The following is a 23777-nucleotide window of genomic DNA, read 5'->3' on the forward strand; positions in this document are numbered from 1 at the left end:
CAGGATGCACTCGATCCCGCTGCCTGTGTCACCCACAGAGATGTTCGCTAACCCTGCTCCCAGCGCCCAGCCCTGAGGAGCAGCACTCAGCACAGCTCTGCACCTGGACCCTGAGCTGCTGCCCACGGTGCCACCGTCCAGACAGCGTTGAGTGGTCCACCCATCGAAAGTCTTTTCCAACCTTGGGGATTCTGTGAGCACAAATGTAAGCAGCGACAGCGAATCAACGTAGAAAAGGATTAGGGGATTCTGTACGCTATATGCAATGATACAGGGCCACAGAGGGACGGCATCGCGCTGGGAGCAGCAACCGCCGCTCTGAGGCGAGCCTCAACCTACGCCAAACCTCCCTCAGCCAGAGCATTCGCGCCCACTGAACAGACGCGGCGAGATCCCTACTTATTTACTTGTGTCATGAATATGCAGTGAGGTGGGAGGTGCCACCACGAGGGCGGGGCCGATACGGGGCGGTGCTGCCTCATGACTATACATCGCCTCGTGCATAATGCATGAGGGGCGTGGCCTCGCCTCAGCGCTCTGTCCCTTCAAAGTGCGGGAAGATGGCGGCGGCGGCGGCAGCGGGCCCCGGGAGCCGGGCGGCGGGCTGTGCGCGGCGGGGCGGGCGGCGGAGGCGGCGAGGGCGGGCCGGGGCGGAGGAGCAGGAGGAGGAGGCGGAGGCGGAGTGCTCGGCGTGCCGCCAGGCTCTGGGGGAGGCGGTGACGCCGCCCTGCCGCCACTCGCTGTGCCTCGCCTGCTTCCAACGCTGCCTGCAGGGCCCGGCCCTGCGCTGCCCGCTTTGCCGCAGCCGTTTTGCCAACCGGGCCCGCACCGACGCGACGGCCGCCGGAGGAGGAGGAGGAGGAGGAGGCGCGGAGCAGCGGCCGCCGGACCCAGGTGCGGCGGCAGCGGCGGCGGCTCCTGCCCCTCCCCTCTCCTCCCCTCCCCCCTCCTCGGCCCCAACCGCCGCGGCGGCAGCGGGGGGGGGGGTGGGGGGGGGGAGGGAGTGCGGGGAGGCGCTGGGCGGGGCCAGAAGGGGGCGTGGCCATGTTGCATGGTGGGCGGGGCTTGTGTGAGAGGAGGCGGGGCTCTATGGGAGGGGGCGGTGCGCGGAGGCTCGGCTGGGCGGTGGGAGGTGTGATGAGTAGTAGGGGCTCAGCTTTGCGCTGTGTGGAGGGGGCTGTGGTCAACCGCCTGCAGGCAGAGGGTGTGGGGAAGGGGTAATCCTCCTGATATCTGGAGTTAGCTCTGTTCACGGCCTGGGGTGAGAGCTTTCAGACTGCTGTCCTCTTCCCTGGGGAAGCACTGGTGATGAAGGGGCCTGTAAGAGACAGTAGGACCTGCCACCTTCTTTGGGAAGAACGTGGTGACAGTGGGACCCATCCCCTTGCCCAGGACGGCACCAGAGGTGGGAGAACCCATCCACTTCCCCAAGGCAGCGCTGGTGGCAGAAGGACCCATCCCCTTCCCTGGGAAGGTGCCGGTGACAAGAGGACCCTTCCCATTCCCCGCAAAGACATTGGAGACAGGAGGACCCATCCCCTTCCCCAAGACAACAGCAGAGACAGGAGGACCCGTTTCCTTCTCCAGAAAGGCACTGGTGATGGGAGAACACCTCATCCCCTTCTCCAGGGCAGTGCCAGTGACAGGAGGACCCATTCCTTTCTCTCACTGTTGGCACTGGGAGGAACTGGGCAGTCCCGAGTGGGGACAGTGTCACATGGCCAAGGTGGCACCAGTTTGGATCATCCAGTGGCCAGCAGCCAGTTATTTTGTAATAGCACTGCCCAAATAGTTAATGGTTACAGAGGAAACCTGCAGGGGTTGTAAACACCGGATGAGTTCCTGCTGCATCGCAAGAGGAAAGCTCTTGTGTTGAGGGATGTCCCAGTCTTTGTTGACAGAAAGTCCATCATTTCCGAGGTTTTATTTTTTTTAAGGCATTTCCTCCCTGTATGGAGAGCAGGCTGTCTGCACTGACAGCACAGTGTGACGCTCCGGGGGACGATGCAGCAGTGTTGGCACAGATCATCTGCATCACCACGAGCGCTTCTCCACCGCTGGAAGCTCTGCGTTGAGCTCCAGATGGACACCACAAACCAGCTGAGCTCTGCCCCAGCCACTCCTCACCTCTGGGCTCCCGCCTCATGCATGTGTCAGCACCCTCTCATTCGCCGCGGGAGAAATTGGCAGGATGAGCATAAACGGCTTAAATTGGTGGTTTGAACTCACCCCACTAACCTCCACTGGAAGCGAATTCGGAAGGATTTGCTGGATGTGATGAATAGAAGGGCTGTCTGGCAGCGAGCTGCGCCAAGCAGCTGGAGGACGGACCGCCGCCGAGCCACGCTCCTCCCCAAAACCTCCCACCAAGACGGTTCTTGCCCTGGCCTGGCCTGCATGGGAATATCCAGCCACGCTGCAGGAACACTTACATTTAAAAACAAATTAATTTCAAGTCTCTGCTTGTCTCGCATTACCCGAGATGCGTGTGTTTTGCAGCAGTCACATCGATAGTCATTTTCTTTCTGAACCTCCTAAAACTCTGAAAATGTACTGGAGGGAACGGCAGGGGATCTTAGCATGGAGAAATGTGGAGAGTGCATCCGAACAGGGATGTGCCTGTGGTGTTACCCAAGTGCTGGACAAACTGCTGTGCTCTGCGTGGAATTGCCGACGTATGGTTGTGCTGAAGGCTGTGGAGTGGTTCAATTAACGGTTAATGAGGTGAGCTAAAATGAGCTCTCGTCTGGAATGGTGTTCCTGGTAAGATCAGGCCTGTCCTGAAGCAGCACCAGGTGGCTGCATCAGACTGAAAGCTGTAAAGCTAATTGACTGCTTGTTCTGTGAGTCATGCTAATAGTGCGGAAATTGAAGATTACAAATGGTAGCCTACTAGAAGCAGAGAGAGCAGGGGATGCACTTTATTTCGACTACAGCCAGGTTTATCGTGGTCATAGACTAGCTGGGGTTGGCAGCCGCCCCTGGGGCCTTCTGCTCAAGTAGGACCACCAGAAGAAGGCTGCCAGGACCATGTCCAGGTGGGTTTTGACCCTCTCCAAGGATGGAGACTTTGCAGCCTTTCCAGGCGACTTGTGCCAATGCTTGACCACTCTGATTCATTCAGTGGAACTTGTCTTGTTCCAGTTTGTGCTCGTTACATCTTGGTTCCCGAGGGAACGGCATGGAGCTGCATCACGGGAGGTCAGGTGGGGGTGAGGAAAAGGTTCTGCCTTGGAAAACAGTGTGCATGGCACAGCTACCAGGGCAGCGGGCACAGCCCTCATCTGCTAGAGCTCAGGGAGCACTGGGACACCTCTCAGCCATAGGGTTGGGGTTTGGGGATGCTGTGTATGGCCAGGGCTTGGGGTCAGTGATCCCTGTGGGTCCCTTCCAACCTGGGTTGTTTTCTATTTCTCTGTTCTTCACGGCCCTTCATGGTCGAGGCAAGCAACATCCTTTTTTGCCCCCATCCACCAAGGTGGTCACCTCGTCACAGAAGGCTACCACATCAGTTAAACCTGCCTTCTTTGTAAATCCCTGCTGACTGCTCCCAGTCACTTTTTTGTCCATCATGTGCCTGAAAATGCTTTCCAGGATCATTTGCTCCACCACCTTTCTGATATCACGAGGCTGACCAGCTGGTCATTCCATCTCATTGTCGAGACGGAATGTCACAGTAGTGACACTGGCTTTCTTCAGAGCTCCAAGGATCTCTCCTGGTCACCATGGCCTTTCAAAGACAATTGAAAGCGGCCTTACAAAGACATTGGCCAAATCTCAGCACATAAGTGCTACCCATCAGGTCCCATGGTCTTATGTGCCTCCAGTCTGTTAAATTCCCTAAAATGATCACTGCTCCAGCATGGGTGAGTCTTATTTGCTCCAGGCTTTCCCAGGACCTGAGGCTGCTGGGGCTGTTCCATGTAGACTGAGGCAAGGAGGCATTGAGCATCTCAGCATTTTTCCACATCCTTTGGCATCAGCACCATGCCCACCAAGCAGCAGAATGATGTTTTCTTTAGTCTGCCTTTTGCAGTGATGTGCTTGTAGGAGCTTTTCTGGTTGCATGTCGTGTCACTTTGCCTTTTGCTGTTTCGGTTGTTGGTTCTGGTGAAGGCTCAGGAGGACCTCCAGTTGTGCACAGATACCTGAGAGTAGGCAGTAAGGGCAGTGCAGCCAAGTTCTTCTCTATGGTACCTGGTGGCAGCCATGAATTAAACCACAAGAAGTTCTATTCCACATAAGAATACGCGTGTTTTTTTTTTACTGTCCTGTAACCAAACACTGGCACAGGGACCAGAGTGGGGCTGAAGTCTTCTCCTTGGTGATCTCCAAAAGGCACCTGGATGTGGCACTGGGCATCCTGCTCTGGGTGGCAGAGGGACCAGAGGTGTCCCCAGTTTCACCATTCTGTTATCAAACATGCAAGAAGTTGATATGCTGAACTGTATCACTTGAAATCCACAGAACTAATTTGGGAAACTACTTTTTAATATCTTTTTTTAAGTATTACAAGCCTATGAAAGATGCTACCTCTTGACATAGCTGGATTATTCCAGCTTACACTGACTGACTGCTTCTGATTTCCAGTCTTGTTTTGTATCCTTCACTGGCATTCCTGCGTAACAGTGGACTTGTGGAGGCTGCAGCTGGGATCAGGGCTTGTGTGCTCTACAAACAGGTATGAAGACAAAGTCCTTGTTGTGACTCTTGCCCAACAGAACTGGCTGGAGGTGAGCGGGGCAAAGGTGACCTGCCTGCCCTTAGAGCCCCTGTGCCATCTGATGGCCTTCAGCTGCCCAACTAGAAGGACATGGGTTGGTCTGTGGGTCCTGTGGCCCATCTCTGTGCTGCATGGGCATCTCTGGTGATGAGTTGCATCTGGAAACGCACCCATGGCTGCTGCTGTAAGAGCAGATTTTGAACTGAAGATGCAGTGATACAGGGTAATGCTTTAATGCTTAAAGGTACTTGGCTGAGTGAGATTTCTAGTAGCCAAACAGTTGTCTGTTGAAAGCCTTGGAAACAGATAGGTACAGCAGATGGGAGGCTGGGAGCAGGGCAGGACGTGGAGACAGTGGGTGCTGGAAGATTCAGCCAGACGAGATGAACAGACACACGTGGACCATGCTCCTGGTGAGCTGCTTAGGCCAGACTGCAAGAAAATAAGGATGCTCGGTGTTCTCCAAGGACAGCAGTCTACCTGGCGTCGAGACAGAAAGAATCTTGTGGAAGGAAAAGCAGATGAGAACTCAGCTTTGTCATCTCAGGCAGCGTAAGACCAGCTTCGCCCACGTGTGTCAATTTCTGCCTCTCACTCCTGATGTTACCATCAGACATTGTAGATATCCTGCAGGAACTTGGAGAAGTGAGCAGAGGAGCAGAGTGGAGAACTGAAGGAGAAGTGAGCAGAGGAGCAGAAATTCAGTTTTTGAGGAAAGAGCTTGATTGGGGGTTGTAATAAAGTGGTCAAGGGGCAGAGAAGACTTGTGCAAGAGAGCAGCAGGTGTTTCTGGAAGGGTCGTGGGAAGCCTGCTGCTTCCTACCAAGGTGGGATGGATGTGCCTCAGTCACTCCTCATGGACACGTGTGTCATCCATCAGTGAAGACACCTCCATTAGGGGTTCCACGGCCACCTTTGTTTAAGGATCTGAATGCGTGGAAAACTTGGCCTGCTATCTAATCCAAATCTCCTTTGTTGTAAAATCAGTTGGTTGCCTTTGTTCCTCTCCTGCCCAGTAGCTGTGCAAAGCAATTAATAACTGATCCCTTTATAAGAGGGTGTTTTTAATTGCCAGGCCTGGAGCATGACTTCCTCATCCTTCCTCTGAGTGTTTTGGCTGTGGTTTCCCTTTCAGCCTGCCGGCCTACACCAGTCTTGAGCATTTCCTCGTGGTTCCTTCATTTCCTGCCATTTCTGCAGCCTGTCTCCAGCTTTATTTTTCCCCAAGAGCACAGTGCAGTCATGATAAAGTCTTTCCACACCGTGTGAACAGCAGGGACATGATCCCACATCCACTCAGTGCAGCACATTGATTTCTTCCAGCATGGGTGATGCATGGCAGCTTGATGGCATGTGTTTAATTTAAGGCTGTCCAACAAAGGTCATGTGAACAGGTTGCCCAAGGAGGCTGTGGATGCCCCATCCCTGCAGGCATTCAAGGCCAGGCTAGATGTGGCTCTGGGCAGCCTGGGCTGCTGGTTGGCGACCTGCACACAGCAGGGTTGGAGCTGGATGAGCGCTGTGCTCCTTTGCAGTAATGGTTATACCCAGACTAGCTTGGTATGGGGTTTTGTGTGATTCTGAGTGGAAAAGGCAAAGCCTTTTTGGTACTCATATGCTGGGATCAAGATTATCCTATTCCCACCTATCACAGGAACTGGAAGCCAAGCTGGGAAAAGCCACTCGAGGAAACCTCGTGTGACGGGCCTGCCTCCCAGCCTGTTCTTCTTTATCCACAGAGGTGTGAAGCCAGTATTTAAGTTCTTTGTACCATGCTGGGTTCCTGATCTCTCGTTTTCTTGTCTTGTTTCTTTATGCACTTCTGTGCAGAGTGAGATGTGGACAGCAATAGCGTAGTGCATGTATGAAGGCTGCTCTGAAGTACACACATCCCCCCTAATGCTGCCAGACCCTTCATTTTCTCAATAAAGAAGAAGGGTGGATGTCTCCATATCTATGGCAGGTGCAAAAATACCACTCACCCCTGGGAGATGTACTCCTATCATTACTTCTTTACCCCTTGCTCCCTAATTATTCTACCAGTGATGGAGGTGAGATTGAATTAATGCGAGTTGTTCATATACAGTGGTTGGGGACAGGAACGAGGGGGAAATCTTCCCTGAATATTCCTTTCTGTGTCCTCATAAGGCTGTTTATGATCTATATGAAGCGTTCCACTGGCATATCTTTACATAATTACTTAATAAACCACTTTGAGTGAGTTAATTACTCCCATCAGAAACCTGTTTCCAAGCCTCTCTGCATTCACGGCCAGAAAACTTGCTCTGTGTTTCAAAAGCATCAAGATCTCATTCCACAAAGCAGAATACCAACTGCTGGAAGTGGGAACAAAAAGCTGTGAAAATCTCAAGATTTTGATTGTTTCTGCTAGGAGCAAAGGGGAAAAGAGGAGATGGCAGCATCTATCCAAGCAGCAGAGCCCATGGAATCACAGAACTGTAGAAGCAGATGAGTTGGAAGGGGCATCTAAAGGTCGCCTAGACTGGAGCTTTGGCTGCAGGACAAGGAACCAAAGGCTTTCTGCACTGAGGTGGCTATTTTAGCATCTTTATATTCCATCTGCATGGAATTTTCTCCAAGTGCTGCTCAGGAGTGCAGATGAACAGTGCCTGGCTGCAGGGCCAACTTTGGAGGGCTAAAATGGGGAAGATTAGAAAATAGCAAGTGTGTTGTCCTCTCAAAGAACCCGTCGTATTTTTGTGATTGAGCACAAAACAGGATGGGAGCCCTGGCTGCAAGCATTGAGGAACAGATGCTGATGCTGACTTGTGGTTTTGGTGTGAATATCACCCTCAAAGCAAAGCCCACGTCCCAGTGCCAGCCTTTCCCTGCAGCCCTTCACTCAGAGAACATCCCTGCTCCTCTGCAGCTCCCTCAGGAGAAGAACCAGGCAGGAATTCTGTTGCAAAGCCAACCAAGAGGCATTTGCTCGAGGTCTCACACATTGCCATCGTTCTGCTTGGCAGCACATAGGGCAGCATCGAGCCAGCACCTCCAGCTGGGATTAATGGTGGCACCCAAAACTAGGACATGATGAAGCAGAGGTATGGAACACACCGTGGGTACCTGTGGGAACAAGGAGGGTGTAGGATTGAAGGCCCAGGGGAGCAGAGACGCGTTCAATGTGCCCTACTGATAATGGCTCTTTTTGCATTTCTATTAACAAAAGTTAGGAATTTGGGCTCTCTGTCTTTTTTTTTTATGTCTCTATGAGAGATGCCAGTTACTGCATAGTGATGCTGGACCTGGAATTGCCCCCACCTGGGTGCATTAGCTAAACCAGCAGAACTTTATAAGCGTCTCATCATTTAGCATCTCTTCTGGCTTGCTGAACTGAAGCAAGTGATGGGACTGTTGCTACGGCTCGCTCGTCTCCCCAGGTTAACCCACATGCTTTTATGACCCTGGAAGGAGGAAACACCTTTTTAGCTGGGAGGATAAGATCTGATGCCAACCTAAAGCACCCACCAGGAGCTGTTGGTTGCTGTGGGCACGCTGCAGATGGAAATTCAACCTGATGACATGCACAGGGAGCTCAAGGATGCGATCAGTGTGGGCACAGAACCATCATTGCACATGGTGGCACCAGCATGGCACTTTCCTTTATGGCATGAGCTCTTGCAAGAGGGAATGGAAGCTTTTTCAAAGTCTGTACTCCACTGCAAGAGGTTTGTTCCCTTTTGAAGCAAGCAAACCATGCAGCAGTTCCATGTGGTTTGGTACAATGTGGGCACTGGCTGTGTTCCCACTTCATCACTGGGAGTTCAGCTATGGGGGTTTTGTTGGTGAATTTAAAAGCCAAGAAGATGCATTCAGCCATCAGCTTGGGGCTGTATCAAGGTCCTGGGCTGTGCCTGCAGGCTCAAGCTGACAGGCAAACACACGCTGAGGTATTTGGTGGCAAAACAAGCAAATTGCAGCAAAGTAGAAGTGCCGGCCGCTTGCTCGCTTCCACATTGGAAATCATCTCTTAGGGCCAACTTAGTGGTGGTGTTTTGGGACAGAAAACACTCCCTAAACCAGCAATGTGGGTATAGTTGTGCTGGGGAAAGCCAACACAGCTGCACTGCGTGCTGCCCACGTTACCAGCGCTGTCTGCAAAAACCTTTTACAGGCAGTGGGGCACAGGAGGAGCAAAGATGGGTGGCCCAACAGCCTGCATTAAACGTGCTTCCTTTCTCCCTTCTTTTTTCAGATTTTATATTCAGAGCACCCATCAAATTAAGCAAACCGGGGGAACTTCGAGAAGAATATGAAAGCCAGCTAAGGAAGGTAGAGTACTCAGTGTAACTGCAGCTTTCCTTCCAGAATCGCATGGATTTCCAGCAGGAATGCCATCCTACCTGTAAGGAAGCTCGAAGGGCTTTTCATCCCTGCTCTGTAACAAAGGTCATTTATTCCCTTTTTGCTGCTCAGCCAGCTCAGGGAGGTGTTGGCAACAGGCAGGCGTGCAGAAGTCAGCTCCTGCTGCCCTGGGCTGCCTTCCAGAGCCTGGAGATGGACAGTCCTTGGTGGACCTCGATTATAAAGGGTTTGAGAGAGCATCTGTATCCCTGGAGGCAATTCTGTAGAGAATTTTGCATTTAGTACCTTTAAAAAAAAGGGATTGTTTGAATCTTAAGTCACTGAAATTCTCTGGCATGGGCTGCACAGAGCTGTGGGGGCCCCATTCTGGAGGTGCCAAAGGCCATGAATGGGGCCCTGGGCAGCCTGAGCTGGTGGGGTCAACCAGCCCACAGTAAGAGTGAGGCTGGAAGGGGCTTTAAGCTCCCCTTCCATCCCAGATATGCCATGATTCCATGATTCTGTGATTCTATGAAATGCCTCCAATGGCTTGTCATGGACAGAAATTTGAGGCAAGAAACACCATGGCAAAAGCAAGGACTGCTGTAGCTAAGCATCTAATCATTTCCAGTCCCAATTGCTTGAATCCCATAACTGTGCTCCTGCTGTGTTCCTGGACTCCTGCACAGTACAGCTGGAGCAGCACCATGATGCGTTCTGCTTTGGGATGTTCCCCACTGTTGGGTTTCCTGCTGGGGAGAAGGAGCAGATTTGTCACTGATAACATTTTCTTTGGGCTTTTGTTGGAAGGTCTCGACAACGTAGGAAGAGCTGGAATGTTTAGATGGAAAGATAACCTCGTACACTAAGCAGGAAAGTACAGCTTAGGTGGTGTTTCAGGTAAACAGCTACTCAGGGAATGCCTATATTAAAATCACAGATGAATTAGGTGGAATTTTAAACAGGGGAAGGGTTTTCTCTCCTTCTTCTCCACGCAGTTAGTAGTGCAGCCTCATTAGGATCGCTTTGATTGCAACCTTTGGTTAATTGATGGTAAGGAATGGGAACTTTTTTGGTCCAGCCTACTTGTGCTGGGTAGACTGTGCTGTGTTTGTCGGGTGCTGTGGCTCTTTTAGCAACACTGAGATGCTTTGTTGAAGAGTTGTTGGGTTAGGCAGCAGTGCAAGACTGAGCACTTAGAAACAAAAGTCTGGTTTATTAATTAACTTAAACGTGCATCACTGTATTTGGCAATTGAATTTATTTTTGCTGGAACCTGGAGGATGGATCTGTTCTACTTAAAGAAAAAAGCAAGCTTTTCATGTAGATATTAGCTGCAGACTTTGCCAGGGTATTATGAATATCCTGCTAACTGAGTGAGAGAATTCCCACCGTGATTTGGGAGCCAGCTCATCGTTTCTGCAGGTTTTCCTGGTTTCTGAGGCAGAACTTCTAATTTCTGCTTGTGGAGAAGTTCTTGGTGTGATCAGAGGAGGCTTTTGTGCCCTCAGCTGCACGTAGGCTTGCTGTGCTGAACTGGGACAATGCTCTTCAGGTGCCTCCAGCCTGGTTGAGATCTGCAGGTAGCGGCCCCAGGTTGCATCAGGGGAAGTTCAGGTTGGAGACTGGGGAAAATTTCTTCTCCAAAAGAGCGGTAATGTGTTGGCACAGGGAGGTGCTGGTGTCACTGGTGTCACCATCCCTGCAGGTGTTCAGATAAAGGGCAGATGTGGCACTGAGGGACTCGGTCAGTGGGCATGGTGGGGGTGGGCTGGGATTGGACTTGGGGATCTTGGAGGTCTTCCCTATCCTTAATGGTTCTGTTATTCTATTCTATGATCTTATTCTATGATTCCTGCAGGGATCAAACCATCTTCTCTCCCGTGTAACTCCTGTACAGCATCTCTGCAGGACAGCCTTCCTGGCTTGTGGGTCCTTTGTCACCATTTCCCTATTCTGATCACACAATGACTAACTTCACGTGCAACAAACCAAGTTCAGATAAGCAGTCTGAGTCACAGTCAGCTGGCGGCAGGCTGCAGAAGTCTCTGCATCTGCTGCTTGACTTCAGCAAGGAGATGCCACACAAACGTGCACCAGCACCTCTCACTTCCCCATCTGTGTAAAGGAGATGCTTGAACGTTCCTCTGGTGTTTTGAGGATGTTTGGCTCTTGGCTTCCCCTTTGTGCTCACGGAGAGATGGGAGGGGGGTTTCTGTTCCATCATCACAGCAGAAATTCCAGCTTTTCCCTTGCATCAGGCAAAATCTTAACTCTTGGCTCTTTTAACTCTTGGGAGAAAGAGTCGCGTGGTGCCCCTGATTTTCAGGGGAAATCAGAATGCAGAGGGCTCAGATTTGGGGACCAAAGCTGGTGTGTAACTGGGTTTTCCTCTGTCTGGAGGCGCATGGTGTCACGTGGTGGTGACATGAGGACAACCTTTGTTGTCTTCAGCTTTCCAGCAGCTTTTGCATCCCCTGTTAAATGTTTTCCAAAGCCTTGGACCTTCTTCCCTCCTCATGCAGTTAAAACCAAAGTAGTGGCCATCATTCTGCAGGAAGAAGCTTAGTGGAAGTGGATCATCTTGCGGTGTGATTTTCTCGACACTGGGTGATCTGGCTTTCAGAGTCAAGCACTTGCTTCTTACCTGCAGGACAAGAATTGTTTTCCTTTTATGCCATGTTTTTTTACCCCCCTTTGTGAAATGACTGCCTCCTGGTGATGCATGTGGCACCTTGTGCTTGCACCTTCAACTTGCTGTCCCATAGGTTTGCCTACAGTTCTTAGATATTCCTTCCTACATGTTGTTGTGTAAGCTTGTGGCTTTATGCTTGGGAGTTGGGTATGATTTTGTATGTTGGAGAAAAAGCCAAGATTCCCATCTAGCTCCTTCCATTCATATGGAAGGGATGGAAGTGTTGGGTGGGATTTCAGTCATCTTTATGACGAGCCTCAGTGTGACCTTTTGCTTCAGATACTTCCAGAGAGGCCTCTCAAAGCACAAAAACACTGCAGAAACCTCACAAAATGTGCAGCAGAGTCCTGTACTACCCATGGCTCAGTCACATGGCAGTAATCTCTCTCAGTCAGATGATGGTTCTCGCTTCAGATTATTAATAGATCAGGATTTCAAAGATGTGTCTTCAAGCATCGCTAAACCAGAAGCAAAATCTGTCTTTGGAACCATTTGCTACACACCCACCATCACCCAGATGAGGCTTTTTGCTGCTTTGTGCCTTCTCCTCCTCCTCCTCCCTCGCTCATCCCTGTAGGTTCAGATTCAGTAGAATTTGGATCCTTCCTCATCTCAAAATTACACTTTGCTTTTTGTGCAGCGCGCTGCAAACCCGGTTTTCTTTCTTCAGCTTCTGAGATGGGGTCGCTCACACGGCCATGCTTATTTTGTTAACCTTGAGAAAGGGAAGAAAAAGAGAGCATATATATTTTGAAAAGCCGGTTGTTGTTGCAGTGTCACTGACTCTTTTCACTTATTGGGCTGCAGTGCAACTGCACGAACCCCAGGAAAGCTTGGTGCCTTTATTTCCATTGGCACTGGGAGGCAGAAGGATGCTGCTGTCTTAGCAGGAAGGTGGGAAACCACGAGGAGATCCCACACTGAGCTGTGGGGCAGAAACAGAACTGTAATTCCAGAGCAGGAGGTTGGAACTGGATGATCCTTAAGGTCCCGTCCAATCCAACCGTTCTGTGGATCCTTGTGCTGAGCACAACTGTGAAACAGCAGCGCAGACCTGCTGCTGACAACCAGAGGCCAGACTCATTGAGAAGGCCCACGTATAGAGGTGGAGTGGAAAGAGAAGTTCCATCCAGGCACCTAGGTGGGCTCTTCGTGGCGTTATGCACAAGTGCTGAGTTCAGGAAGAGATGAGAGGCTGAGAAACGAGGGAGGAGAGGTGTTGTGGTGTTACCCTGGGCAGCGTGGCCAGATGGATCCAAGTGCATGCTGCACACCTTGTTCAAAAGGAAGAGATAGGGGGGTTGGTTCAGTCTGGAGAAGAAGAGGCTCAGGGGAGACCTTATTCTCTCCACAGCTGCCTGAAAGGAGGTTGTAGTGAGGTGGGGTCTGCCTGTGCTCCAAGGAAACAGTGATGGGATGAGAGGTCGTGGGTCTCAAGTTGCACCAGAGGAGGGTCAGGTTGGATATTAGGGAGAATTTCTTCTCTGAAAGTGCATTGATGCTCTGGCACAGGCTGCCCAGGTAGGTGGGGGAGTCACCATCCCTGGAGGTGCTCCAAAACCGTGTGGATGTGGCATGGTCAGTGGGCATGGTGGGGATGGGATGGGTTTGGATTTGGGGATATTGGAAGTCTTCTCCAACCTGAATGATTCTGTGATTCTAAGAGGTGTGAAGGAGGAGAGGAGGGCTTTGTTGGCTCTGAACAGCACATCTCGTCGCAGCCCATCCATCTGTGACCCCATTAGGGTAATCCTTTGCTTCAGGAGGGCTGAAGCCTCTGTGTAGGCACAGTCTGGCCAGGAGGGGCTGATGGAAATGAAGGGTCCATCTGAGCTGGTTATAAGCAGCCATTGAGCAGTGAGTTGTGCTTTTCCCAGGAGGGCAGCCCTAAGCTACCAGATGTCAGGGAGCACTGGGATGCTGCTCTCAGCCACATGGGTTGGATGGAGCTGGGAGTTCCTCCCACCTTGAGATACTCTGTGCTTCTAAGCAGGGGGCAGTGAATGGAAGGAGCACAGTCCATGGGGTGCAGCAACACCACGGTTCAGTGCAGAGCTCATGGGAAACAAGGCAGGACACTGCTGGGGCTACCATGCAGTTCTGTAGGATTCCTTGTTCAGCTTTCACTCAGCCTTCGTTTGGGTTCATAAAGTGCTGTAGTACAGCACATGTGAGTAAAACAATGTTGCTTCATAGTCTTTGTGAATTGCTGCCAGCCACCATGCTAAAAGTAACAAGAAAATGTCTAAAAACGGGTGAGAATTCAAAATCAAGTTGCAACTTTGGGACTCCTGATGGCCATCGGAGGGTTGGATGGTCTGTCTGGGTCTCCATCCCAACACGTCCATGAAACAGCAGAAGTTTACATGGCATGGGGATTGCCATAACTCACAAGTGTGAATTCAGGTGGTGCTGTCTGTCTACCTGACAAGTTGTGTGTGTAGTGTTGCAGTCCATTTGAAGACAGGAATGTTGTAGCTTGCATGAAACTATTGTGTATATGCATTGTTCTGCCCTATTAATTTGTAGTGTGATAATCCACAAGTAGACAGAAGCTTTTTTCTCTAGTTTAGAAACCAGTTTGGCAGAGAACTCACGGTCAAACATTGCATCTAACAGTGCCTTTGCTGTTTTGCAGTGACATCCCTGCTTTGTGTAGATGTAGAAAGAAAACAGTCTTCCCATGATTGCTTATGAGGAAAGCAGAGCAGAGGAATGGAGAAACAAAATTAAATGTTGTGGCCAAACTTTTTTGGAAAATCACTATTGACAACCAGGTGTGGAACTCAAAGCATTTCAATTATGCTGTCTCTTTTGTCGTTGTTTCCAGCTGAGAGAAGAAAAGGTACAAGAAGAAAAAGCTTCTGAGGACCTGATTCACAAGCTCATGTTAGATGACGTGGAAGTAGGAAAGCGAAAAATGGAAGAGCAGCAGAAGAAAGATGACTCCCTCGTGCTCAAAGTGAACCAGGAGTGTGTAAGTAAGCTTGTACTTTCCAGTCCACATCACAGACACCAACCAGGTGAAATACTGCTGAGATTCAACCCTGGAGCAGGAGTTAGGTTTCTTAAGATGTTTCTTCCTTTGACTCTACATGCTTTCCAGGACTGATTTCTCTATGGCCCTGAAGGATACGAGCTAACAGTTCACAAAGATTTCTACTAACAAGACCTGTGTTCTAAGAAGGTTTATCATGACCACAAATGTCTTTCTGGAGGTTTGTCTCCACTTCTTCCACCCAGTTTGCTCACGACTGAAGGTGCAGCTGCACTGAACGTGCAGAGGTGGCACACAGCCTTTCCTGGAGCATGTCTCCACAAGTCCCTTACAGTGTGGCACTATTTCTCCTTCCAGTTGTGAGACTCCATAGGAAATGCTCTTAAGAATTACAGGTAGAGGATTATGTGGGCTCTGGCTCATGGCCCATAGTACCTTTTTGGTAGGATTTTCTCAAGTTTACTGCTCATCCAGTGCTTGATCTTTAAATTACCTTTCACAGCTGTACACAGGAGCTGTGTGCTTATTTCTGCATTATTATCTTTGGGGACTGGAGCTCTTACAGCTCCAGTGAAGAGAACTGTATGAGCATGTGCATCTGCTGGGAGGTTGCATTCACAGTTTATATCCTGGAGGCCTCGTCGCATCAGGGGTTTGTGGAATATTAATACCTTTGCAAGAAAGACCTTTACTTTCCAAGTGATTCTTCTTGTCATATATGTCAGCTAACTCTTCCTTGATTGACTTCAGTTTCCTGAACGTCTCTCGGATTCAGAAAATGAAGAACCATTCCAAGGCAAACAAACACATCGGTCGGCATTCGTTTCCAAGACCAGTGCCTACTCCTTTGCTTTCCTTTCAGGGTAAGATGCTGAGACTCCATTGAGGCTGCTTAATGTGCAGATGTAACTGTCTTGCTCTTCTTGCTGTTGTTCCAAATGTAGCTGAGATGCTTTGAATTAAATTAAAAGGGTTGTTGCAGTCCAAAAAAAAAGCAGTTGCTATTCTGGAATTTAACAATTGGTCAATGTAGGATCTGTTGTGATTACCTCCTGCCTGCTGTAAAATCCTGGGGGTTCATGCATTTACTGTTCATCCCATGAAGCTGCAAAATCACTAACTGTAGATTTAAGTTACAAAACTCAGAAGTACAGAATTCTTCATGTTAGATTTGAGTGCTGGATCTATCTCCAGCACACATGTTAAGAGGCAGCATCTGCCCCAAACCAGTTATCAGTGAGAGCTGCTGCATGAGGCACTGCAAGCAGCTGAGTAACGCAGTGTGACTTCACACCAGCAGCACACGGGCTTCTGTAGTGCTGTCATTAACTCTGATCTCAATTAGTTACGAGGGGTAGAGGTGTCAGGGTATTTAGCACAGAGCCCTTGAACATAGACTGATGCTCTAGGGAAGACTCGGGTGCTGTGGTGCAGAGCTGTCATTCCATCTGCAGCTTCAGCTGGAGATTTGCGTGGCCAAAACCCTGGGCAGCATCTGCTCAGTGCTGTGGCATCACCCTGAAGTGATGCAGGCAGCACCCACAGCCCTGCAGGGCTCATGGCTCGATTCCAACTCTTACCAAGATCATTTAGAATCAGAAACTCGTCAAGGTTGGAAAAGATTACTAAGATCATCTGGTCCAACCGTCATCCCATCACGAGACTATCGCTATCACATGACATTTCTGCATAGTATACAACAGTTTGGTTGGAAGGGACCTACAGAGGTCATCTACCCCAACTGCTTTTGGTTGATGGCTTCATTCAGCAGACCGTGAGGTCTCAGCACAGAGGTGGGCAGCAGCCAGCTGTTCCCATCAAACACCCACCTGTGGGTTTGGGGCTCTGCTTGCAGAGCCGTGGTCCCTGCAGCTCCAGGTTTCAGGTGTCCTTTCTGCTGGGGATATTCAACGTGTTGCTTCCAAGATAAAGAGCAATCTCATGTAATTGCTTTACAGGAACCTAACCTCCAAGGTGGAAAGGAGTCGGAGCTGCAATGACACCATCCAGGAGAGATCAAAGAGCAGGCAGAGATCAGCCCCACATAACAAAACAAAGGTACCACCTGTTCCCAACAGCGTGCGGCGAGAAAGGGTTTGATGTGTCACGTCCTTATCTGAGGTCATACAGTGCCAGCAATCTGCTTGTATCAGACACTGGTTCTGTGGTGGTTTTACTGCCCTGGGCCAATCATCTCCTTGCAGCTCATAATAAAAACCTGTCAGGTTTGAAATTACAGGGCAGGAGAGCAGACAGCTTACTGAGCTGTTTGTTTGCGTTGTGGCATAGCTGGAAATTGGAAGGGTTCTCTTCATTGCTTTGTTTTGTAATTCATTTTCTTTCCAAGGCTGAAGCCCCAGCTTTGGTTAAAGGAAGTTAAAGTTAAAAATCATAAAAGCTGAGAAGAAAATCCTCTCTTCTTCCACTTTCTCCCCTGTTGTTAATTCAGAGGTGCTTAAAAAGTTGTTCAGAGTTGTTCAGAGTTGCGTAAGTAGAGCAAAACTCATTGCTCCCCTGGTGCTAGCATACTTTCTTTGATGCTTTCACTGAACTCTGCTGTGGGAAGAGTCAGCCTGGTCTTGCTTCCCTCATATCCAGGGAATTAATGACATCTGTTACACTGTGCACCAGGCCTTATGTCTCAGTGGGCAGGGACCGTGGTCTGGAGTCTCTTGTTAAAAGCTTGGTCCAGTTCTGATCTAAACTGGACTGAGCTCCAAGTGAGGGTCTGTGTCTGAGCTGCCCTCCCTGGCCATTCATTTTTTCAAGCAGGTGACGTATGGGCCTGGCCCAATAAAAGCTGTGCTGCAGGGATGTCCCACGAACCTGTTTTGACTCCAAAACAAGCCAGTAGGAACCGTTTACCTTTGACTATGTGCAGCTTTTAGGTCAGATTTATGTACGGGTGGGTTCTGGCACATCCCAGATAGAACAGCATTAGGAGAGGACAAGAAATGCTGCTCTTCAGCTCTGCCAGAGATTGTCCCCACACTGGCGCTGTGTGGGGAATGCTCACGGAGGATGCACTGATCTGCCTCTGGCACACAGACAACTTTTTATAGAGGAGTGTGTTAAACCCAGGCCAGGTATTGATTCTTGCTCCCCTGTGCCTTGCTAGGGAGCAAAGAGCCCTCTGGTGAACATTACCTTTGAGGAAAGTAGCTTCCTGCAGCCAGGACAGTGCTGGGGCTCCTCAACGTTGTTTCACCAACAGAGGGGTTGCCATTTGCCCTATCCCAGAGCATTTCTAACACTAAAATAAATTTGAGACCCTGATATTAGATTGGATAGAAGGAAAAGTTATTTTGTTCTGGTAAGGGCGGTGAAGCACTGGCACAGGTTGCTCAGAGAGGTGGTGGATGCCCCGTTCATGGAGACACCCAGGGTCAGGGCATGGACTCTGAGCACTGATGGAGCTGTGAGCGTCCCTGTGCATTGCAGGGAATAAGATCAGAGCCTTATGGGCCCCTTTTAACTCAAACCATTTTGTGATTCTGTGATGGTGCTGTGTTGTGTTGGCAGTGTTGTATGTCCGGTGTTGGCGGTGACATGTGCTGCAACCAGACTGCATAGAGGAGGAGCTGAGCTGCAGCCCCATGCCACGTTTTTTCTCCCCTTCTCCTTGCCCATATTTGCCCGTTCGCTTCTCCGTAACAAGCTTGTTGAGCAGCCAAACCTTGCCTTGCAGGTCCCACCCATCACCAGCGCATCAACACCTCTGCTGGGAGTTCTCTCCTCCACCCAGAACAACCGCTGCCTCTCTGCCCCGGACCTGACGGCGGAGAAGCGCCCACTCCTCAACCCCGCGTCGTCTCTCTCAGCTCTGCACAGACCAGAGCGATCCATCAGCCCCGAGAGCAATGACAGCATCTCAGAAGAGCTCAACCACTTCAAACCCATCGTCTGCTCGCCATGCACACCTCCCAAAAGGCTTCCTGACGGCCGTGTCCTCAGCCCCCTCATCATAAAATCCACTCCGAGGAACCTCAGCCGGAGCCTGCAGAAACCCACCACCTACGAGGCCAGCCCCAGAATACTGAAAAAATGGGAGCAGATCTTTCAGGAGCGCCAGATTAAAAAGACTCTCTCAAAAGCGACCCTTACGTCGTTGGCTTCGGAACCCGGGGAGGACGTTACACTTCCTGACATCGCCCATAAGGAACATTCCCAGATTCAGGATGATCAGCTGCTGTCAGATGCGACGGGAGACCCTCACCCTGAGCTGGATTTCCTTCCTTCTATCAGCGAGATGAAGAGGGGGAGCGAGAGGAACAGGGACTCCCAGGCCTTAGCAACAGATAACAGCGCTGAAACAGAGATGCGGTTGAACACAGCCCCATTGCACGCACGTGTGTCCGAAGCCCCTGACGTCAAAGCCAACGTGTTCACGGACAAATCCTGTCTTAATCTGGGCCCCAAAGTGCTGAGCAGAAGGGTCATGGGGGTGCCAGACAGCAGCACTCTGGGGGTCCTGTCGGGGAAGAAGCAGCTGAAATGCCTGAACAACAGCGAGCTGATCAACGTGCAGAACAACACCTGCAACTCCGTCGAGAACATCATCAGTGAACAGCCGCCAGCGTTACGACGGGGACGGAAGAGGCGCTGCAAAACAAAGCACTTGGAGCACAACGGCTCTGTCAAAAGACTGAGGCACGCAGCAGGGGAGCCGGGCTTGGAGGAGCGCCTGGTGCGGGAGGTGGAGCAGAAGCTGCAGCAGGAGGAGGAGGACAGGAGGTTGGCCCTGCACCTGCAGCGCATCTTCGACAGCGAGAACAGGACAGTGGATAGGAGGAAAGTCAGGGTGGATCGGTACCTGCTGCGGTCGAAGAGCACTCTGGGTGCCAAGTAGCACTGGTGGACGATATTGCCTTTCTAGAGGACGATGAGGTTTATCAAATTATCTTATAGGAAAGCTATTTTTTTGTCATACTTCCACCCACGCTGTCGTTTTTCATTTTGGTGATAAGACATTCGAGGTCCAGTTCAGAGAGAAGCCAGAGTCCTTCCAGATGTAACAAAAAAAAGGACAAGTTCCTCCAGCCTGGCTGGTCCATTGGTCTGAGAGAGGTCTGGCATCCTGTGAGTGCACTGCAGTGCAGCTGATGGTTGTCCTGGCTGGAAGGGTTGGTTGCACAGGCACCCTGGGTCCTGGGCACCCTGTTCCCTGCTGGGTGGGACTCAGAGGTCCCTGCCAGCCTCAGCTGTTCCATGGTGGACCTCATCCATTCATTGCCATGTCCATATTCCACAAGAAATCGGAGCTCTGCTTGCAGAGGAAACCAGGCTGGTCCCATCCTGGGATTTGCAGGAGGGATCAGGGGATCCACCTGCAGTGCTGACCAATGAATGTATCTCGCTGGCTGCACCAGCAGTGCAGATCAGAGGTTGTCTTCTACAAGTAGAAGGCCAAATGCAGTGGAAAAAAAGTTGTAAAATCAGGTTTTTATAGAAAAGCATTATAGGAACTTGTACGTTCACGTTAATGATGGGGCAGAGAGCATTTGGGAGCCACCCTCCAGGCACTGCGACCCAAGGAACAATGCAGCTTTTCACCCAGAGTCTCACCTCCCTTCTAAACGTTGAAGCCCAGAAAAGGAAATGCTGCCCTGATGTTGGGAAGAAGGAGGCAGGCACTGTGGGCTCTGGGTGCAGTGCAGGGAGCGGGGCTGGCCTCTCCCAGCACGCAGTGAGTGCAGAATGGATGGAATGGGAGCCCAGTACTCCTGCCGTGGGGTGCAGGGGGTACAAGCCACCCTCCTCACTGCTTAAACCACTAACAGCTCAGGTGAGCAATGCTGCACAAACCTCCTTTAAGGTATAAGGGCACGGGGCTGCCGGGGGCTGGGGGAGCTGTTGGGCTTGGTGGGGTAGAGTTGTGCCTTTGGTGACAGCCACACTCGGGGCTTTCCCACCTTTCCCCTCTCTTCCCCATCATCCAAAGTGATCCTTGGGTTCTTGTGAGGAACTGGGCTCAGGAAGAATCAGCTTCATCTACGGGTGCTGCTTTGCAGTGCATTCAGAGGAACGCCGGTGCCGGGGAGATGAGTTTTGCAGGATGGACCTGAAGCATGGGACCAATCCCAGAGAATTGTCACTGCCCAAATTCCTCCTATCTAAAAAACGGCTGAATGTCTTCCTCTTTGAAAACAACAAGAAAACAAAGGAACTGATTTTATTTTTCTCTTCCACGTCCTTGTGTGACTGCAAGGACCCTTTTTCCTAATGGAACTGGATTTTTGGTTTTGTTTTTTGTTTTTTTAAAAAGAAAACTTATATTTTAATGGATAAAATTTATATATTTTAAATACTATATTTCGACAGATTGACACTTTTTGTTTGGAGAAAGCTTATAGCAGTGATTCCGTAATATATAGATCTATATCCAGATCTCCTTCACACACCAACTGGATGCTCCCTGATCTCTGGGACCATCCCTGCTCCCTCGCAGCTCTTTGGACTCGAATCATGTATTGAATCGGAAGAAGGCTGAGCAATTGGAGCTCCAATTTGACCTAGAAGATTGATGTAGACATCAACAGCAACAGCCTGAAATTGCCCTCTGCACTGGTTTCTATAGAATAAGCTCAGGATGGAAACTCACAGTGATTTTTTCTCCTCCCATGAGTTAAATTTGCCTGTTAATTTTGCATCTGGTCGCTGCCTTTTGCTCATGGTTAATCCTGGAACAGTTTCCTCCTTTCTCTTTTCTGGTTCTCAGCACTCTCGAAGCAAACGTGCAAACCAAAACTCACATTTCCGTGGGGTTTCCACACTGAATGTATCCTTTCTTTCCCCTCTTAAGAACGATTATGGAGCCCAATGCACCAGGCCAGTGTCTTCTTAAATACCTTTTTTTTCCTTTTTTAAAGACGAGTTACATAAATATTTATGTATTAAATACAAGGCTTCGGCAGCAGCTGGCTCCCTTAAAACCCAGCCCCACCTGCGCTGGGATGGAAGGAGACCTCTAAATGTTGTCTGCAGCTTGCACAAAAAGGAGTGGTATATCATTTCACTGATAAGAGCAGAAATCCCCGGCCTCCCTTGCTGTAATGGGCAGTGGTGGCCACAAACAGTGCTGTTGGAGAAGCAGAATACCTGCTGCTGAGCGCTGGGTGCAGCACAGGATCTGCAGGGGCCCTGAGATGGAACCAACCGTTGGTTTGCACCTCCTGGAAAGCAGCTCCTGACCTTCATCCTTCCTGCAGTCACCTCCTCTTGTGCACTGGGGGAAGCCCACAGGCCAGCACTGGCTCCTGGTTGTTCCCCCCACCGTGGCCCACCATCCTGCACGTCCCTAGGAGTGTGGTGCCATCACCCGGCCACCAAATCTGCCAAAGATGCTGCCTGACTCTACAAAGCAGCTCGGATGCTTTGGAGCCTTCTGCATGGGATCAGATGTACAGAACGGTTCGTGCTCGGAGTCGGTGAGAAGAGAGGAACGAAGGAAAAGTGCCAAAAGAAGGGGTGATGCGAGATGCCTGTATGACGTTGTGCTATATTGTCAGTATTTTTCTTCCAACGCTATTGTACATGCAGTGCACAGTAGTCACAAAGTCTAGCTTGAACAAGTGCTTCTTTGTGTCGTATCAACGAGAGCAAGGAGAGGTAGAAGCCTTAAAGACCATCGCCGACATGAAAGTGAAGCCTTCAGCGCTGCTCCGGAGGCAGCGGCCCCACAGGGCTCCCAGCTCCTCGCCATCTCCTGACCCTACAGAACCCATCCCCCAGCATCCCTCACAGGGATCCCACTGGAAACGATCCCACAGGAAAACCAGGGCCCACCAAGGATTGTTTCTGTGTCACCACGATGGTCTGCGAGGTAACCATGATGACAGCAGGTATCACCATGACATGGATGTGATCGTGACAGGGTGGGATGTCACGACAGAGCTGGGGGGCATCTCCTGGAGCACCGCTCAGTGCACCAGCTCAGCACTGGAGCCACCTCCATGCACAGTGCAATTCTGACACAGACTTTTATCTTCCCTCTATCTTCAAAGCACGGCAACACATCAGAACAGCCCTAGAACTAGCTACTCACTATGCAAACAGGAAAATCTCCAACCGATGACGAAAGGTTTCGTGTATGCCTGGTTTTCTTGGTGTTTACTGTCGAGCTGTTTGAAACAAATATCGATGTTGCTACACTTTTTCCAGTACGCTTTAAATCGTTGTGCTTTTAGTGTTCTCCTCCCCTGCCATCGGAGCAGCGGTGCGGTGAGAGACTGCGGTCATTTTGGATCTCAGCTGAACCACTGTGGCTTCATCTGAATGTTTTAAAAGCAATGGGAGTTGCTCAGAGACCGTTGACTTGCATGTGTAAATGTGTGGGTAAATGACATGCAGAGTCCGTCATGTTGTGGCTTCTGTCATTTGGAACAGAGTAAATCCTGCTTGTGAAAAATTGTCACAAAACAGAAACATGCCAACCGTGTACGAATCCTGTGTACCTTTTAACAGCATCGAGGACTTTAACCGCAGGACAAAGGCCCAGGTTAAAGCAGAATAAAACCAGGTTCTGACAGTGAGCTGCCTGGCTGTGCTGAAATTGCTGCTGGGGAAACCGTGGTGATTCCACTGCTGCCTGTTCTGGGTAAATTCCGGGTGCCTGTGACCGAGTGCAGTTGTTGATTAATATTTTGCAAATAATAACAATACAAAGGTGAGTATAATGATGTTCTTCATATGCCTGCATTAAGAATGGTGCAGCCAGCAGAGCAGGGAGGTGAGCATCCCCTGCACTCAGCTCTGCTGAGGCCGCACCTCGAGGGCTGGGTTCAGTTTTGGGCTCCTCACTGCAGGAAAGATGTTGAGGCCCTGCAGCGTGCAGAGAAGGGCAGCGAAATGGTGAGGGGTGTGGAGCACAGGGCTGCTGAGGAGCTGAGGGAGCTGGGATTGTTGAGGGTGAGAAGAGGAGCTCAGGGGAGACCTGACTGCACTCTGCAACTGCATGGAGGGAGGCTGTGGGGAAGAGGGGTTTGGCCTGTGAGATCTCCTTAGCAGGGGGGGATGGATGGAGGGATGGATGGAGGGATGGATGGATGGATGGATGG

General features: G+C 50.4%; 1 protein-coding gene across 1 annotated transcript; it reads left to right on the forward strand.

The window, feature by feature from the left end:
- Positions 1-560: 560 nt before the first annotated feature.
- RNF169 (ring finger protein 169) lies at positions 561-23252 on the forward strand. Its single transcript, XM_042892260.1, has 6 exons — positions 561-894; positions 8940-9016; positions 14554-14700; positions 15472-15584; positions 16680-16779; positions 18410-23252. Exons 1-6 carry the CDS (start codon positions 561-563, stop codon positions 19568-19570), a joined length of 1932 nt encoding a protein of 643 aa, XP_042748194.1. The 3' UTR covers positions 19571-23252.
- The last annotated feature ends 525 nt before the right edge of the window (positions 23253-23777 follow it).

This window comes from Lagopus leucura, unplaced genomic scaffold, assembly GCF_019238085.1.
Source record: "Lagopus leucura isolate 7727_CA_CO unplaced genomic scaffold, USGS_WTPT01 210-5_obj-0_obj, whole genome shotgun sequence".
Taxonomy (NCBI): Eukaryota; Metazoa; Chordata; class Aves; order Galliformes; family Phasianidae; genus Lagopus; species Lagopus leucura.

Bases quoted from the DNA above. Each gene is read 5' to 3' on its own strand.
- RNF169 (XM_042892260.1), top strand. From the start codon at position 561: ATGGCGGCGGCGGCGGCAGCGGGCCCCGGGAGCCGGGCGGCGGGCTGT. The intron at 895-8,939 runs GTGCGGCGGCAG...TTCTTTTTTCAG, and splicing joins GCAGCGGCCGCCGGACCCAG to ATTTTATATTCAGAGCACCC. The intron at 16,780-18,409 runs GTACCACCTGTT...CTTGCCTTGCAG, and splicing joins CCCCACATAACAAAACAAAG to GTCCCACCCATCACCAGCGC.